This window comes from Polyodon spathula, chromosome 3 (genome assembly GCF_017654505.1).
Source record: "Polyodon spathula isolate WHYD16114869_AA chromosome 3, ASM1765450v1, whole genome shotgun sequence".
NCBI classification, from domain to species: Eukaryota; Metazoa; Chordata; class Actinopteri; order Acipenseriformes; family Polyodontidae; genus Polyodon; species Polyodon spathula.
Genome location: NC_054536.1, coordinates 29586066 through 29603383, shown reverse-complemented (window position 1 = coordinate 29603383; position 17318 = coordinate 29586066). Strand labels below are relative to the sequence as shown.

At 37.8% G+C, this 17318-nt stretch overlaps 1 protein-coding gene across 1 annotated transcript in view; it reads right to left on the bottom strand.

The window, feature by feature from the left end:
- LOC121308929 (band 4.1-like protein 4B) overlaps positions 1 to 17318 on the bottom strand; it is a 146756-nt gene that overhangs the window by 83762 nt on the left and 45676 nt on the right. Inside the window, exons 3-7 of the mRNA XM_041241658.1 lie at positions 13664 to 13706; positions 10808 to 10886; positions 8132 to 8176; positions 7528 to 7580; positions 7085 to 7205 (exon numbers count right to left, since the gene is read on the bottom strand). Of these exons, the coding sequence (XP_041097592.1) occupies positions 7085 to 7205; positions 7528 to 7580; positions 8132 to 8176; positions 10808 to 10886; positions 13664 to 13706 (341 nt within the window). The remainder of the gene's footprint in view (positions 1 to 7084; positions 7206 to 7527; positions 7581 to 8131; positions 8177 to 10807; positions 10887 to 13663; positions 13707 to 17318) is intronic.

Below are 17318 nucleotides of genomic sequence, written 5' to 3'. Positions count from 1 at the left end.
TTTCAAATTACATTTTAAGTTGCTTACTCTTTAACATATACATGTATAGGGTAGTGTAAAAATCACAAATCACAGAAGAAAATAGTGTGTTTAATGCAATACAGGCATGAATTTAGCAGCACTCAATTGTTGGTACTACCTGCTCAACAGTAAAGGCAATTTTGGTCCTTGGACAGTCACTGTGTAAAACAGACTTTAAATGTCCTCAAAAAAAGTAGTCTAATAGGTGTGTTATAACGATCAGTAGAAATACATTTGACAATAACAGTGATGGTCTTGACTCAAATCATTTCCCAGGCTTGAATGACAGCTTGACAGATATGGAGGCATCATTCCAACAATTTCCTACAGGTGCAACAAGGACTGCTCTACACTGTGCAACAGCTCAGATCAGCCTCCCATCCTACGGTTCATTTCAGATAAGCTCAATAGGCGACAGGTTTGGAGGCTGCAGGGGAGTGCTGCGCATTTCAACACACCAGCCCACTTCTTCCTCTCCAGATGGTCTCTGTAGAGTCTGGAAGAAATCAGTGTCCTCCAGCATGCTCAGTCTTGAACCAATCTCACACACACACACACACACACACACACACACACACTATATAGTACAAGAGCCTGACTCTGTAGTGGTGTAATACTCCTTTCTGAGCACAAGGTACTAGGCTAGAATAAAGTTTCTTGGGGCTCATCCACACATGCCTTGGCTTATCCAGCCGAGACACAATGCTGAATTTTGATACTGGCACATGATAGTCTATGAAGCAGTAACAATATTGCCCAAAAGTGTATCATAATAAAAATAACTTGAAATGGGAGTTTTTATGGACAACAGATAAACATCCCAGGGGCACACTGTAAAGTGAATGGCACATCAAATCGAATGGGGGAAAAAAAAAGATAAATCATATACAGTGAAATGGTTCCTTTTTGCTGGACAACAACGGCAGTGGAAATTAACTGAGAAACTCATGGCATGTGGCTGTTTAGCAAACATTTAGAAAATTCACATTGTTGCTCTTATAAAGAGTTTTTACCCCTATCACAAAATCCCAGCTTTTTGATTTGTAACAGATAAGTACCTCACTGTAGAGGGGGCATTAGACCCCTTTAAGAATTACCAGGTCTGCCAACACTGATATTGAGACACTGCTAGCATTTAAAACAAGAATGAGAGACACACTTAACCATTCTGCATAGTGAGATTGTTGTGAAATTATGTTATTAAAAAGGTTTGATTGGTTCCATTTAATACCTGCTGACAAAAAAAATCATCTTAAAGGGAATTACTCAGAAATGACCTAGTATATGTACACCCCTTTCTATAAAACACTTGCTGCAAACCCAACATAATGAATGCATACTCAACTCTTCATATAACTTTAGTCCGATCCTCAAACTTCACTGCTGACTTACTTCAGTGTCTTATCTCATTTCGAGGACTCAACAACTTATAAAACTAGTTGTTACAAGTACAGATTTTTCCCCAGGCCACTGCTGTAACACAAAGATCACCCTGTTGGAATGTTTTTTGTTTCTTTATCCCCTGTCCTAATTTGTGCGAACATTGGTTCTATGGGTGATTCTTCATTACAGTACATTTGGCACAAGGTTTTAAAATCAGCAGGAACTGTTTTTTCAAACTGAGCAAGCAGGCGAAAAACAGATCTCTATCCACTGTGTTTTTATAGTTTATAGATATGGTACTACAATGTGTTGAGTAGATCACCCCAGGAGAAAACACCAGCAAGATCAATAGTGAGTAAAAGGGTGGCGGGAGAGCGAACTCTTGCTAATCCGAATCCCTATAGCGTAGTAATAATGATCACATGCTCGTACCAGTGCACTTTAGGACAGACTGGTGTGTTCTGATGTTTTTATATCCAGTGTGGACATAACAATTGTTCTGTAGATTACTTCACTGCAGTAAGCTGCTGTGCATACACAGGTTGTTTGGTCTGTCTCAGGAGGCTGTACAAGGGTCGTGTCAAGGTACTCTCAGAATATTCTGATAGAGGACAGCCAATCCGAGGACGAAATTCTCACTAGCTATGATTTTATAACTGTACGTAGAAGTTTATTTTTTATCAGACAGTTTTCATATATATGTGTGTGTCTATATATATATATATAGACACACACACACACACATATATACATACATATAAAATCAGCTGGGATACAAAAAAAAAAAACACATTTATTGTACAGAGATCTCTAATTGTTGAAATATAATTCGGTATCAAAGATCATCAAAAACAAACAGGGATTTTTTTTTTTTTATAAACTCTTTAGGGTACGCCCAATATTAATTAATATTAATATATTATTATTAATTGACCTGGCTCTAGCTCTTTTTACTCCCTGCTTGCATTGGAAAGACGAGTTTCTTAGCTTTAGAATTAGATCATACTTGTGTATTTCTGGTAGATGCCCATGTTAGGAGAGAGCCTTGAATGCGAGTGTTTTGGAATGTTGCTGCTGCGCTGTAGAAAGAACTACTTCGGTGCAGTAAACAAACATTTTCACACAAAAACTTTACAAAATAAGAAAAATGGCGACATCAAAGGCACAAGGACCTATCTTCCGATAAAGATATATTTGTTTTTTGTGTTTGTGGATCAGGTCCACAAGACCAGAGCTGTTTAGGGTTATGTTGCCCTGGTAGCCACCTTCCTGGCCAGTGAACAGCCCCATCTTGTTCCTGAGCTGAATAATTTGGGTTTTTATTTCTTTTTTTTTCACATTTTCAATTAATTAATTAATAACTAATAATTGTTCAATTTTTTCCCCATGTTCCCGACATGTTAAAGTTTCACTGTGCATTGTCAGACTTGAGCTGGCCATGCTAAAATATTTTTTACAAATAATAAATACGTTTTTTTTTGTTTTTTTTCTAAAAAGCATCTCCCATGGTTTTTGTTATCTGTATTGATTTATTTTTATTTTTATGAAAGCCTTCAGTGTGCATGATATGTACCTGTAACCTTTATAGTTAGAGTTATAGCCACAAATCTAACAACAGTATAAAACAGGCGAAAACAGCTCAGAACTTAAAGGGATTTAAATTACTGAGTAATCTAAACAGGTTCTGGTCAAAACTGGATTAGTCTACTGTATTTAGATCCACTGTTTATGTATCTCTACATTTTACAATCTAGATCTACATGTTCTCACATAAGTCCAAATCAATTATAGTAGAGGAGCTCGCTCCTTTCATATCTGATTTATAAAACAAATCTTACTTAAAATGAGTGTTTACCCATTAATTAAACCATCACTGCTTTTTAATGCATTTTGAATCAACAAAATGCACATGCATCCACAATAGAAAAAGACCCAATAATTGACATATTTTGTAATTTACATTTTCATTAAATGTTCCATATGCATTGCAGCTTATCTCTCACCACTGAATAACGTTCCCTGAAATCGAAATGTAACCATTACCTCATAGGTATGTATCCTTAAAAACCCTGCAAGACCAGATATAACAAAGACTACTTATCAGAACCTGTGACACAGTCATTCCCGCCCCAGAGGGCATTAAAAGATTGCACGCACAGATCTCATCATTTTTCCTTCCTCGTCTGCTGCAATCATGGACGCAGCGACCTTGAAGGTTAATGATTACATTTCTATCTCAGGGAACCAGGGTTATGATAATAACCTAACGTTCCCTATCAAGTACGAAATATAACCATTACCTCATGGGTAGAGATACCAAAATTGTCGCAAGGCAATGCCACAAGGCACAGCCAAGGCCACCTTGCGCATTACCATGAGGAACCACAGTTATTTTATTATTTACTTATTTATTTATTTATTGTATTTGTACAGCGCCTTTCATACCATGGTATCGCAAAGAGCTTTACAGAAAGTATGCTCCATAATCATAAAAAAACAACAGCATACAGTTGCTCTAATAATATAAATAAATAACATAGTAAATGTTTAGATAAGGCAATTATAAAAACACAGGAATAAGTTAAAAAAAAAAAAAATAGAAGGAAATAAATAAGAATGATAGATAAAATACAAAATTTAGCAGATAAAAATAGGTACCATCAACTTTATATCTAAGTTAGGTTAACAAAGCTCATCTATAAAAGTGAGTCTTTAATCTTGATTTAAAAATACCGACCGAAGCAGCGCCTCTAATAGATGGAGCGAGTCAATACTCAAACCTGTCCGCTGGAAATTGGACCAGGGATGGCATCACTGTTTTGTACCACAATACCACCTTTGAACCGAGGTTGAACCAAGCAGACAGTAAAATGATCCGATTGGTTCACAGTCGCAGGGTGACTCAGCACTAGTGCTGTACTGTACCTTGCTATGCGCGGTTCAGTGGGTGGTTACACTCAGTGTTGGTACACCATCGATGGTGGTACACTTGGTACGGTACGATTCAGTGGTACACTTGGTACGGTACAGTGATACACCTGGTGGTGATTCACCTTAGGTATGGTCCAATTCGGTGGTACACTCGGTACGGTACACTTGGCATGGTACGATTCGGGTACCCCGGTGCAGTAACCTCTTATACGTATATCAGGTCAAGAACAGAGCAGGTCTGTGATCCAGTTACTGCAGAAGCAATACATAGGGGTGCCCACCTATATACAGGTAGTGGACAAAAAAATTGATAAATGAGGGACACCAAGTGTACTGAAAGCAAGGGCTTCCACACAGGTGTGGCTCATGTGTTAATTAAGCAAATAACATCCCAGCATGTTCATTTATAAAAATGCTGGACAAGCCTGGTTGCTTATAATTATGACTGCAAGAGGAGACCTCAGTGACTTTGAAAGAGGGGTGATTGTTGGGGAGTGTTTAGCAGGAGCTTCAGTGACCAAGACAGCTCAACTTGTTGATGTTTCACGAGCAATGGCGTCTAAGGTGATGCCGGCATGGAACTCCAAGGAAAAGACATCATCAGCAAAGGGCAATAGTGGGCGGAAGCGCATACTCCAGGATCGAGATATCCGTGCATTAATTCGAAGTGCAAGGCAAAACAGGTGAGCAACTGCGATCAATTGACTGCAAATTTCAACCTGGGGCACGAGAAGCCGCTGGGTCCGCTGAGAACTCCACAGAGCAGGACACCTTAGTCGGGTCGAAGTGTACAAACCGCTCATCACACCTGGCAATGCACGTTTGCAAGTGATGCAAAGAGCACAGGCAATGGACTACTGAGCCGTGGAGAAATGTGATATGGTCAGGTGGTGCCAACCTAAATAACTAAGAACTCTACAGGCCTGAGGGCTTGGTTCCAACAGTGAAATAGTCTGGTGGTTCTGTAATGTTGTGGGGCACATTTTCCTGGCATGGTTTGGGTGCACTCATTCCCTTTGAAGTCAAGATTAATGCTAATCGCTACTTAATGGTACTGAGTGATCATCTTCAACCAATGTTGCAGCATTTCTTTCCTGTGCGGGGGGTGGGTGGTGGGTGTGTCTTCCTGGATGACAATGCCCCCATCCACAGAGCACGTGTGGTCACCCAGTGGTTTGATGAGCATGACACTGATGTTATCCATATGCCTTCGCAAAGGCACTGCACGCAGAGACCAGAGCAGCAACGAAAAGCTACGTGGAGGGGGCAGCCAGACACGAAGCAGAGCTGAGCCCAGCAACTGCTAGGTGTCGGAACGGTAACCTTGTTCGATGTACAGTGTACCGGCGGGAATGAGAGCAGGTCTGGACCTACAGTTACCACAGGAGCAATGTATAGGGATGCCCACCTACAACGCTCTGACTGAGGAAGTCTTCACAATAATTCTGCAAGCTGTTTTAATCCGAAGCGTGCGCCTCGGTCCAACGCGTTCATATTTCTGTGAAAAAAAACAGAAAAATACCGAGAACAATTTTTTTCTCACACAAAACAGTAAACACTCGATTACCGTTAATTATGTATAATTTTGTTAATAAAAAACACAATTTTTATTTTCAACTTCAAAACGAAGCTAGCAGCCTGAGACAGAACACAAGTAGCGACTTAAGGTTGTTCGATACCAGGGAAGCGGCAACGGAGCTACCGGCCTTGCGCGGGGCACAAGGCCGCTGAGTGACTTAACAAAAACCACAGCTGAGAGCACAACACGTGTAAGTAGCAATTACTATAATCACGTAAATATAAAATCACATTAATAGTGTAATTACACAAGCAAAACACGTACCTGTTCAGTCTCTCTTGTCTTGGCTCGGATGAAAAGAAATAATGATGAGATCTGTGCGTTCAGTTTATTCATGCCCTCAGGGGCGGGCATGACTGCATCACAGGCTCCAACAAGCAATCTTTGATATATCTAAGTCCCCATGAGGTAATGGTTACATTTTGCACTTGATAGGGAACTACTTTCTGCACTGTATGTTCAAAGAAGGAACAAAGTTGCAGGCCTCCTTGCTGATCAAATAAATGCATCTTCATTTCTATATTTTGTTTTCAGCTAGAAATGTATTTTCTTTCGTAATATAAATTTGATAAGAGAATTAGCTCTTGAATTATTTATTGATGCCTAATACAATAAAGTGGATCGCAACCATAGATAGTTATGTTTTTATTACAACCAGTCCCGCTGAAAATAAACAAACATTAAAAGAAAAATAGTATCATAGTTTGATGGGCAATAATTAAAACTACAGACTATTTACATAATCACAGTTTCATGTGCACCTGAAAACAGCGCAAAATGTAAACGTTTTTAGCTGCTGGTTTAAATAAAAAATGTACCTGGAGACTAAGGTTGAGAACAATAAGGTTATGAAGTACCTATTAATAAACCATAAGCTGGCCAGGTTTCTTTTCCAACTAGTTAGGTGTGGCAGTTTCAGACTGAATGGCTGTCTGTGGTGATGTTATTTTAATTTGCAGAGGGAGGAGACTGCAGACACAATTGACTGTGAAGCAATGGGATAGAGCCCTAGTAAAGGAGGGATTTGATGGACAAAAAACAGCAGGTAATAGCTTAAACAGCGTATGTCTGAACCCCTGCATTCAGTGCGTACATCCTTGAAGACAGACCCCTATACAGCCCATGCTGCTCAGGGCTCAGCCCCCATACATTGTAGATATTGTATTTTACCTGAACTCTCTCCATTTCTGGAAGATGTCCAGCTCCATGGCCTCTGTCTGCTTGGGGTTGAACCTGAACTCTGACACCAGCTCTGGGGAGTGGTCTGCAGGGTCACAGTCTCCGAGCTCGGCTGAGTTAAGGGAAGAGGAGAAGGGTCAGAGGGAAATACAGGGGAAAGAGGAAGAAAAATCTCTGTTGGCAAGGGACCAATACTGAACACACACCCCAGATATGTTATCTGCAAAGCATCCAGGAAATAGGCTCTACAGTAATATTCATTACACTGAGTTGGTTTATTACCATCCTACGACCTTGATGAATGAGACCATGAATTGTTTCACATCTGACCGAATAAAAGAGCACAATCAAATGTGCTTACTTTACACAGTAATATCTGATCAATTAAATCTGAAATCATAATTTACAGCACAAGATACATTATTTTGATTTACCTTGTAGACAGTAGGCAGCCAGTTCTACAGAAACATCATACAGGCATTTTAATCTGCAAACAAATAAAAATAAAAGACATGATGAGAGTTGAGTCGTGCAAGGTTGTTTTAAGATTTTATTTACAGGTTTCCTTGAGTCCCAATACCAAGTTCCACATGGCTTCATTACACAATAATAATTAAAAAAAAAAACACGACTGGTCAGTAAACTCAGGTAGGAGTAGAGTGCACAATGAAATTACGTAACAAAGGGACACTGAAATCTCACTGAACAATGTAGTACTATTGTTATTGGCAGTGTATGTTGGTCAGCTGTGAAGTGTGACATATTGGGGACAGCTACTAACCATGTGCTTCCTGGCAACAGACAGGACAAGATGAAGGAAGGCCAACCACAAACAAATGCTAAAACCGGTCATCAGTATTCAATGCATTTCTACCTGTCAAGACCTGCATCTCTGCAGTAGATCCTGATGAACTGTTTTAGCATATTCATGTCTGGTGAAGAAGTGAAGGCTGAAACCCTCAGGGAGCGCTGCAGATCTGAAGGGACAGGTTTCTCATTTGCTAGGCTGAAAGGTTTTAGAATTAGTTTAATACTCACTTGCTCGATAGGATGTCTTGTCTAAGCTGTAACACAAACAGGTACCTGGAAAGCAATGACACTGACAATCATAAAAACAGTCGAATGAAATTCATTAGTCATTATTTATAAAAGTAAGCAAGCAAGCAAATATAAGGCACAGGTTTTCACAAGTTTGACTGGTTATGCATTTTCTGAATATAGGCGATATATACTGTACTCAATTTGAAAACAACTGTGATTTAGTAACTTCAACTTGCTCAGAGTCAAATGTTAATAACCTATAGTACAGTAGTAGCAGGTGCATATCTGTTAAGTTCACATATTGAAAGAACAGTCACAGTAGCAAGGATATTCATGTTGGTAAGCTGTCAAAAAGGGTATCAGCAATGGCAAAATGAAGGAATAGTAGTCCCCCAGATAAATAATAAATGTATGTCCTAACAAAGTGGCTATAAGTTTTACCAGCACCTCCGCTATAACACAGATCAAATTAAGAAAACAATAATTAACAGAAATAAAGCAGTTCTATTAGTTGGCTAAAATAGACTGGGAGCTGAGACCTCAATCTCAGCCACTGCATTCAGGGAGTGCTAGAGTACAGTATAGAGGAGGGTGTTAGGGATCACTTAGCACCAACGCAATCATAACACAGTCATTTATTTTAGCAATCTTTCTGGAGGTTGTGACTGCATAACACCAAGGTGTTACAATGTTTGACACAAAGATTGTAATAATGTAGTACAATTCTGACACGTTAATGGCTAATGAAACAATGCTTACAGCAAGTTAAAAATACATTTTTGGCTTTGAACTATAATTAAGTACTATAGTGTTTGGAAAGACATTTTACTGATCACTATGTAAAGCATTTTCAGTCAACACTGTGCTGTATTTGAAGCTTAAAAGGGCCTTTTCTTATACTGGTCTATTGACTGTGCCTAAGAGGTATTGGTTTCTTCAATGGTTTACTTTAATTGAAGTGCAGAAACACAGACCTAAAATTGAACAACTAGTTAGTGCAATTCTTTTTTGTTTCCAACGAAAATACGATTAGTGGCAAAGTAAGACTTTATTCCTGTGTATTAACTTTAATTAAACATAGATCTAGTTCATTAACTCATATATAATATATATATATATATATATATATATATATATATATATATATATATATATATATATATATATATATATATATATATATATATATATATATATCACAAAACTCAACTTGCAAAAAAAAATGCACATGGTATGTCTTCTTCAATTACTATACACTTAAATGTATATTTTTAAACTAATATTCTGATTACATTTTTACCAGTTTCAAAACGCTTGAGATGATATTTCTTAAATGGTCGTTTTTTTTAAAAAAGGCAAATAAAACAAAAACTGTCAAAGTATTGTGATTTTTAATTATACCGGAGCATTTATACTTCTAAATAATGTAAGAAATTATTATGCGTCGCTGATTTAGTATTCAATTATACGACAAGTTAAAAAACTGCAAAGTTCATGAGCAGCCCTCTCCATAGAGGCCGAGGCAGAATCAGCAGTCGCCTACGCTAAGCGGGTGTGTCCCACCCTGTACCAGTAGATTCGCTGGCGCCCGAGCGAGCTCTGCACTACTGTGAAGTGCATTTTTAAAGAGGGAAATTAGAGAATCAGCTGCAAGACAGACACAAATATATGCTTCTATATATGCTGAAAAAACTAAAAATCTTCAGCACAATAGAAGTGTTAATAGAAGTCTCCAATTATTTTAACCCTGATCTTCTCCCCAAGTTTTGAATGTCCAATTATTTTTTTCTCCTCATTGTAGCAATTTCTCACACAGCTCAAGATCCGAAGGTTCACTGGGCGACCTCCGATCCCACGACCAGGCCAGCTTCCTCTCCTACATTTGAGAGCGGATTCCATTGAGCTACTGACCTCTGGAAGACAACGGCCAACCCTCTATGTGTCCGCTCTAAGCTCTCTGGACGCCTTGGCTAGCAATGTTCATGTGGCACGATGAGTAGAAACAGTCCCTGCTGGTTTTGCCTCCTTAACCCACGGCAGCACCAGAACCAGTGAGAAGCTTCCTTTGGAATCCCCAGCGTAGACTGGCGGCTCTGCACAGCCAGGATGAGAACCTGCGCTGTATGTCTGACGCTGCGCACCACACAACTGTGCTTTTATCAGATGAGCCACTTGGGGGACCGCGACACGCTGCTATCTTAAAATGTTGTGCCAGCATCAGAGAGTTAATCAGGAACACTGTACTTGCAAACAGCAAGCGCATCAATTTTACAATACAAGATTTAAAGGAATAAAAACACGACAGAATGTACTTTACTGTGCAATGGAAAGTCTACTTGTAGCGAGAGGTCTACAAGAAATACAATTCACAAATTCCTGTTGTTTAATTGAAACATTTGACTCCTGGATATCAATGAATAAGACATGAGGTGTAATTAATGCATCCACTCCCAAACATGGTTTTAACCTTACGCAGTATCTTACTTGCCAATGTAGTATTGCTAAACAGCAGTAAACCCCAATAAACACACACACACACACACACACACACACACACACACACACACACACACACACACACACACACACATTGTATACCACTGAGGTGCAACAGTGCAAACGTGCATTGCTAACACTGACTGCCTCCAGCAGGTTGAGTTTATACCAAGTTACCTTGTAAATTCTTCATGAAGGTTGTTCGGCTCTGAAGAGTAGAACTTTATTCTGAAGTGTAATGTATATGGAGGCCCAACTAAAATAAAAACAAAAGAAAGAAGTGGTTATTATTTCAAAGCTTTCAATAAATCTCATCAACCCCAGCTTTTAACCCATTAAAATAAAAAATGAATTGCAGAGATGAGATTGCCCACAAGATTGGTTTACTTTTGGTATTAACACTTCAATAGCCGATGCAGTCGTGTAGGAATGGAGTAGTAGCCCAGATGTACAGCAACACCCAACTGAACTACAGTACAGTGCATGCATGCTAACATGGGGTCATACACATGCTTTTGCTTTTCTCACTGTCTATGTCAAAATCGGAGTATATTTCATATGATCAGTTGTTAGTTGAATTTCTGAAGTGAGGTGGTTTTAAAATCACAGCAAGGGATGTTCACGTTTGCCCCATCTGCAACTGTGAGCAAATGGAAAATCTTTATAAACAATGACTTGTTAGTCCACTTGGTAGAAGTGTTCACGTCGGAGACATCAGTGTAATGAATATTACTGTAGAGCCTGTTTCCTGGATGCTTTGTAGATAACATATCTGGGGTGTGTGTTCAGCACTGGTCCCTTACCAACAGAGATTTTTCTTCCTCTTTCCCCTGCATTTTCCAAATAACTCCTATGAATAAAAATATGTCATGGGTCTATTGTATCCTGCAGGTGGTGAATTATTTTTTTACATTATAGCAATATCTCTTCTATTTCACATAACGGAGCATTATTGATATTTATAAACCAGATATTGGTGCTTTCCGTGAACAAAGTAAACATTCCTGTACGACTGGGTCAGGAACAAATACTCAAACAAACACTTTATTTAATGCAACGTATTAAAAGGTAACAATGAATGCTCTCAGAAAACAGAATTTAAACTATGGGAAAACCAATGGAAAAATGGCTGAAAAGATTAATGCAGAAAACACACATGCAGCCTGTCAAATAAAAAGACACATGCTTTTTATATAGCAGTGCAAATATGAAGACATGAGTTGTATGACGTACTATATTAAATACAATACTGTATTTTTTTTTTTTTTTTTTTTAAAGTATGAATGGCCACAATCAGAGTTCTCTAGCATTGACGACTGTCTTGAGTCACACACTTTTAAAATGGTTGTAGCTAGTAATATAATGATATAATTTTCACCTGTTTTTCACCTTTGGTGGCTACATTAGGTAAAGTTCTCAATTTCCATACCTAACTCTCAGGAAAAATGTTACATTTGCACTTCCTGGGTTATTTCACCTTAGCAGTGTCTAAGGGACAATTTCACCCTCCAGATGACCAAAATAGTACAACAGTATCTGGAAGTGTGGCTTTCAAACTGAGATTTCTTTACCTTTGTGTAGTACCAGACATGATGTTTAAAAGGAAAACTGCCCATTTTAGGCCTATACAGCAAACAAGAATTCTTGAATTATTCTGTTAGCTATAATCATTTTAAATGTGTACCTTGTTTATACTGTTACAGTTAGCCATAATCATTTTAAATGTGTGTCTTAGTGTTACAGTTAGCGATAATCATTTTTAATGTGTGTCTTAGCGTTACAGTTAGCTATAATCATTTTAAATGTGTACCTTGTTTATACTGTTACAGTTAGCTATAAACATTTTAAATGTGTGTCTTAGTGTTACAGTTAGCTATAATCATTTTAAATGTGTACCTTGTTTACACTGTACAGTTAGCTATTATCATTTTAAATGTGTACCTTCTTTATGCTGTTACATTATTGTTAATTCTGCAGGAGTGAACTGCTCTATTTGGCAGGAAGTACTTTAGTGCTGAGCAGGGAGTTGCTAGGCAGCAGTCTGGTCATGTGATTGCCAGTTTGGTATAATGATGTGATGATCAGGTGCATTTATGTGGCTTTTGGTTGCTGTATACATATTGTTCGTTTTGAAAATATATCACCAAAAAGGTATTTTTGGCAATAGGCTTACTCTTGTCTGGAGAAACTATAAACTTTGAGTTTGACAGCAATATTGATGGTAACTATATAATATTATCATATAGTATATATATATATATATATAATACACGACGCTAGATATATATAGTGTTATATATATATATATATATATATCTTGATAAGACATTCTAGAAAGCATCATAAGCAATACCGAGTTTTAGAAAATTCTCAGATGAGGGCCAAGTTTTTATACTGGAACTTGACTGGGGAGAAAATAAATATCTGACAGCTAAATGTAAAATAAAAGACTTTTAATAATCTGTATTTTACATCCTGTTTGAACAATTTCAGAAGCAGGCAGAATTGATGGAAATGTAAAAAAGACAGTGGAAGTAAAGCTCTGGAATATCTGGGAGATATTTGTCTGCAGCAACAGTTTTGAGAAGGCTGGGGCAATTATAAACAAAGACTAGGTCTACTGGTACTGTAATGACAGTTTGACATGTACGCTGCTGTTGAAAGTGAGTTTTAAGATGGTAAAGTACTGTTGGCTTTAAAAGGGCATCTTACCTGTGGGATAATGGCCTCTCTACTGGAAACCTGACTAGCTGGTTCTAAATACCATTGGAACCTTTTAGCAGAAACTACACTTTAGCAGAAATATTCCAGTTTACTATTACAGCAGTTCACATGCTCAACAAAACAGCCACCACTGACTGACTGACAACTCATTTATTTACGTATGTAGGAATAACTAAAAGATGTCGGTATAGCATTTGGTGTTTTAGAAGTTCTGTCTGTGAACAGAAAACATTTAAGAATAGTAATAAAATTGCAGTGATATTCAGAAATCATATCAAAAGATAAAAAACAATACATTGGTTAACTTACTTTTTATTTGCTTCTTTATAGGCTTTGTGAAATCTAGCCAGTGCTGAAGAAAGAAAGAGAAAAATGACAAATCAATCAAAATATTCAGCATTTCATAATATTACACTCTCTGAAAAGTTAATTTTTGTTTGAAAGAATAAAATATATCTTCATATAAATGATATAGGGGCATAATCAAGACTGTTTTTGTCCTTTACAAAAAAAAAATTAATTAAAGACAGAGGGTAAACCTTTTGAAAATACGGACTGTTTCAATTTCCTCACCTCATGCTTGAAAAAGAAATACTCTTCTGTGAGCAGGCCTCTGGGATGTTGTAAAACTGTCTGTCAAAACCCCAGAAGCACACGGTACATCAGCAAGCACCTTTTCCTTATTCCAACACAGGTGGGGCATTTAAAGAGTCAGAAACCTCCCATAGGCTTGTTCCATCCATTACATAAGAAACTGTATATAGCTGGTAACCTACTTCCAAATTGACTGGAGTCCTTTCAACCACTAAGGAAAGGATAATTCATGTCAAAAAGCTCAAATCAGCTCGGAAACTTTCCATTAACTTCTGATTTAAAAGCCGTGCTAACTAGACATTCAAGGACATGTTAGTAGTGATAAACCAAATTACATTTAAAAAAAAAAAAAAAGTTTAAATCAAACTTAAAATGGTTTTAAGTAAAATGTATTATTTTAAAATTAGAACTTGGCGGTAAATGTTAGTCAGTATCCACAGCAAATGTAACGCTTCATGTGGTTCAGCAGGCACCTTGCTCAGATTCTCAAATCTATTAAAATATTTTAGGAGTCTTAGGGAAATGGGTTTCCTCAGTGGCTTTGAACATTGTAGATTTTGATGACAAGGCGAGGGGTAGAATGCAGGAGGAGATTGTTACCCTAAATAGACACCAGGTAATAAAGCAAAATTGTTTGTCCTAGGAAACCGAGGCTGGACATGTTAACAATAGTACAATGGTCTCGGGCAAATATAGCTATTTTGAACAAACATGTGCAAGGTGGCACACTGGATTAAATAAGTACATTGGAATATTTATCATATACAGCTAAAACGTATACGTTTTGAAAGATTATGAATCTACTTTGATTTTCTTATTAGACAAAGCTTTCAGGTGGGGTATGGATGCTGCCTTTTTAGGTATATTTGCACTTTGGGTGACGTCTTCACCTTTATTCATCTGCACTGTTTGCACAATTCTAGGTTTTTAACATTGCGGGGGTGGACAGATATTTTATTTCCACCCCTTTTAATAAAATAATATTTTATACACAGAGGCTTTTGTCGATGCAAATGGGATGCCTTCTCTATGCAGTGTGTGCAGCTTTTAAAATATAGTGTCTTAAGTTATAACGTTGTCTGTCTTTGTTTGAATGTATATGTTACACTCATAGTCAGGATTCAGTCAATCACCGAGAAAAAAAAAATCATTTCACGATTTGAGCATTTACAAATTATCAAACTGCAAAATGGAAAATACCAAACAAGCAAAGAACGAAGCATAAAAAGAAGAGACAGCTTCTTTGGTCTTTGAGTAAAGCGTAATTATCAAATTGTGAAATGTGAGTGAATGCATAGTTACCAAACAGATTTTGAAGATGCTGCTCAGTCTGCAAATAGCAATTAATTGCGGGCTGTTAAAAATGGGCATCAAGTGAAATACAAATTTTAATACAATATTTTTTTTTATTTAATGAACATAAATTATATTTATAAGATACAGGTAACTGATTCATTATTTATGCAGGAAGTTAACCCATTCAGACCGTGGCCTCATTTGCAAGGGGGTCAAGGTAAGCAATTTAGGAGGATCGTGTCTCCAAACATTAAAATTTCAAGCGAGTTTGAAATAATGTTCGTAATCTTCTCACCATGTTATTTAGAAAATACAGTCTGAGGAGAAACTATCAATTAAAAATGTATTGTTTTATTCATATAATAAGACTACTGTATATACAGTATTTAAACTGCAAAATCAAATGTCAGTCCACATTTGTCTAGTCACTGTTTTTTAAGCGTAGGAAAGAAAAAAGAAAAATATACTTATTAAACATTTATAATATTTTCATAAATCACAGGAAGGGGTGAACTAGCACTTTTTAGAAACAGGTTTTGCAGACCCGATCTGCACCTGTGGAATAAAGACAGAGAATGCTTTTTGACAACAACAACAACACAAAAATACCTTCTAAATGTTTTCATTTTAGATGAAAACTTTGGTAAATTAACATTTTCAAAATAATCCATATTGAGCACTCCACTGGACTACTGAGCCTCATTTAAAATACTGTTTTGATTGTTTAGATTACAGTCAGGTAAAATTAAAGTAGTTCAATCAAATTCTACACATATAAATGAAACCATAATGAGAGCTCATTTAGAAAAAAAAAAAAAAAAACCTAGAAACATACAAAATCACAGGATTTGTTTTTGCAAGGCTTGCACACAGAAGCACTTCTTTGCTCGACAAAAATGAAGCCTTGCATAGTCCCAGCTGCTGCTTCTGTACGAAGAGCACGTTTGTTTTCTTTGGGTACTTCATCCAAATTAGGAATGAGCTACTGAATAATTGAAATTCACTCCGACTGTAAAGGCGCTCCAGAGATCCTCCAGACGACGGGAGACCGAAGAAGCGGTCTCTTCTTTATGTTTCGTTCTTTGCTTGTTTGATATTTTCCTGTGGCAAAGTGGTTTGCAGTGCGCAGGTGTAGCGGTGATGCAGTGCTCAGGAATGATTTGAAACAACACAGTTCATGGTTAAACAGCTCTTTACTTGCCGATAAATAATAATAACTGGCTCCACACACCAATGTGTACCACTCAGTTAAATCACTCCGGAATAATGCAGTAACAATAACACACAACACAGTCAAGGTCACTTATCCAAACAGTGACTGCTCTTTGTGCAGGTGGTTCTATAGGACAATTGTGAAACAGCGGTGCAGTGTAGTCCAGGTTTAGTGCTGGCCTTTAGCAACAGCTCCCGGCTAGAGTTGGCCATCTAATATTGACAAACAATGACAATTAGAACAACAAAACAAACAAAACACGAAACACTCACGGTTATTTTATCTCTGTACTTCTTTAACATGTCTGTCCATAACCATAACAAAGGAACAAACTGCTCGGCCACATCCCGATATAACCTCAGTCATGCCCCCTTCGGTATCGAGTGCAATAACGTATCCTCCAATCCATGACTCACTCATCGCCTACCGCATTAAGGAGATGGCTTCTGGTATTGTAGCTCCACCCCCTTCCTGGATGGCCGACTTCCAACTGATCGTGGAATGAAATGATCCAGTCCGGGGCACATTGTTCCTGTTATACAGTGCCCTCACAGGTCGGGAGATTGTTGACTGGGATTAATTCGCTCTGTCACATTTCCATTTTGAAATTTGATCAAAATTTATTTGCTCAAAGACCAAAATAACGTTTCATTTCATTCTTTGATAATTTGTAAATTCTCAAATCGCGAATTGGTTATTTTTGTCGGCGATTGACCGAATCCTGACTATGAGTGTAACATCTATCCAAATATATACAATCCGCACAGTGGAGAAGAAAAAAACCCTCCCCCTCCTTTGGGGGTGGGGGTGGGGGGTGGGGGGTTGTTGGGGGGTGGACCTCTGTTGGACCCTGTGGATCAG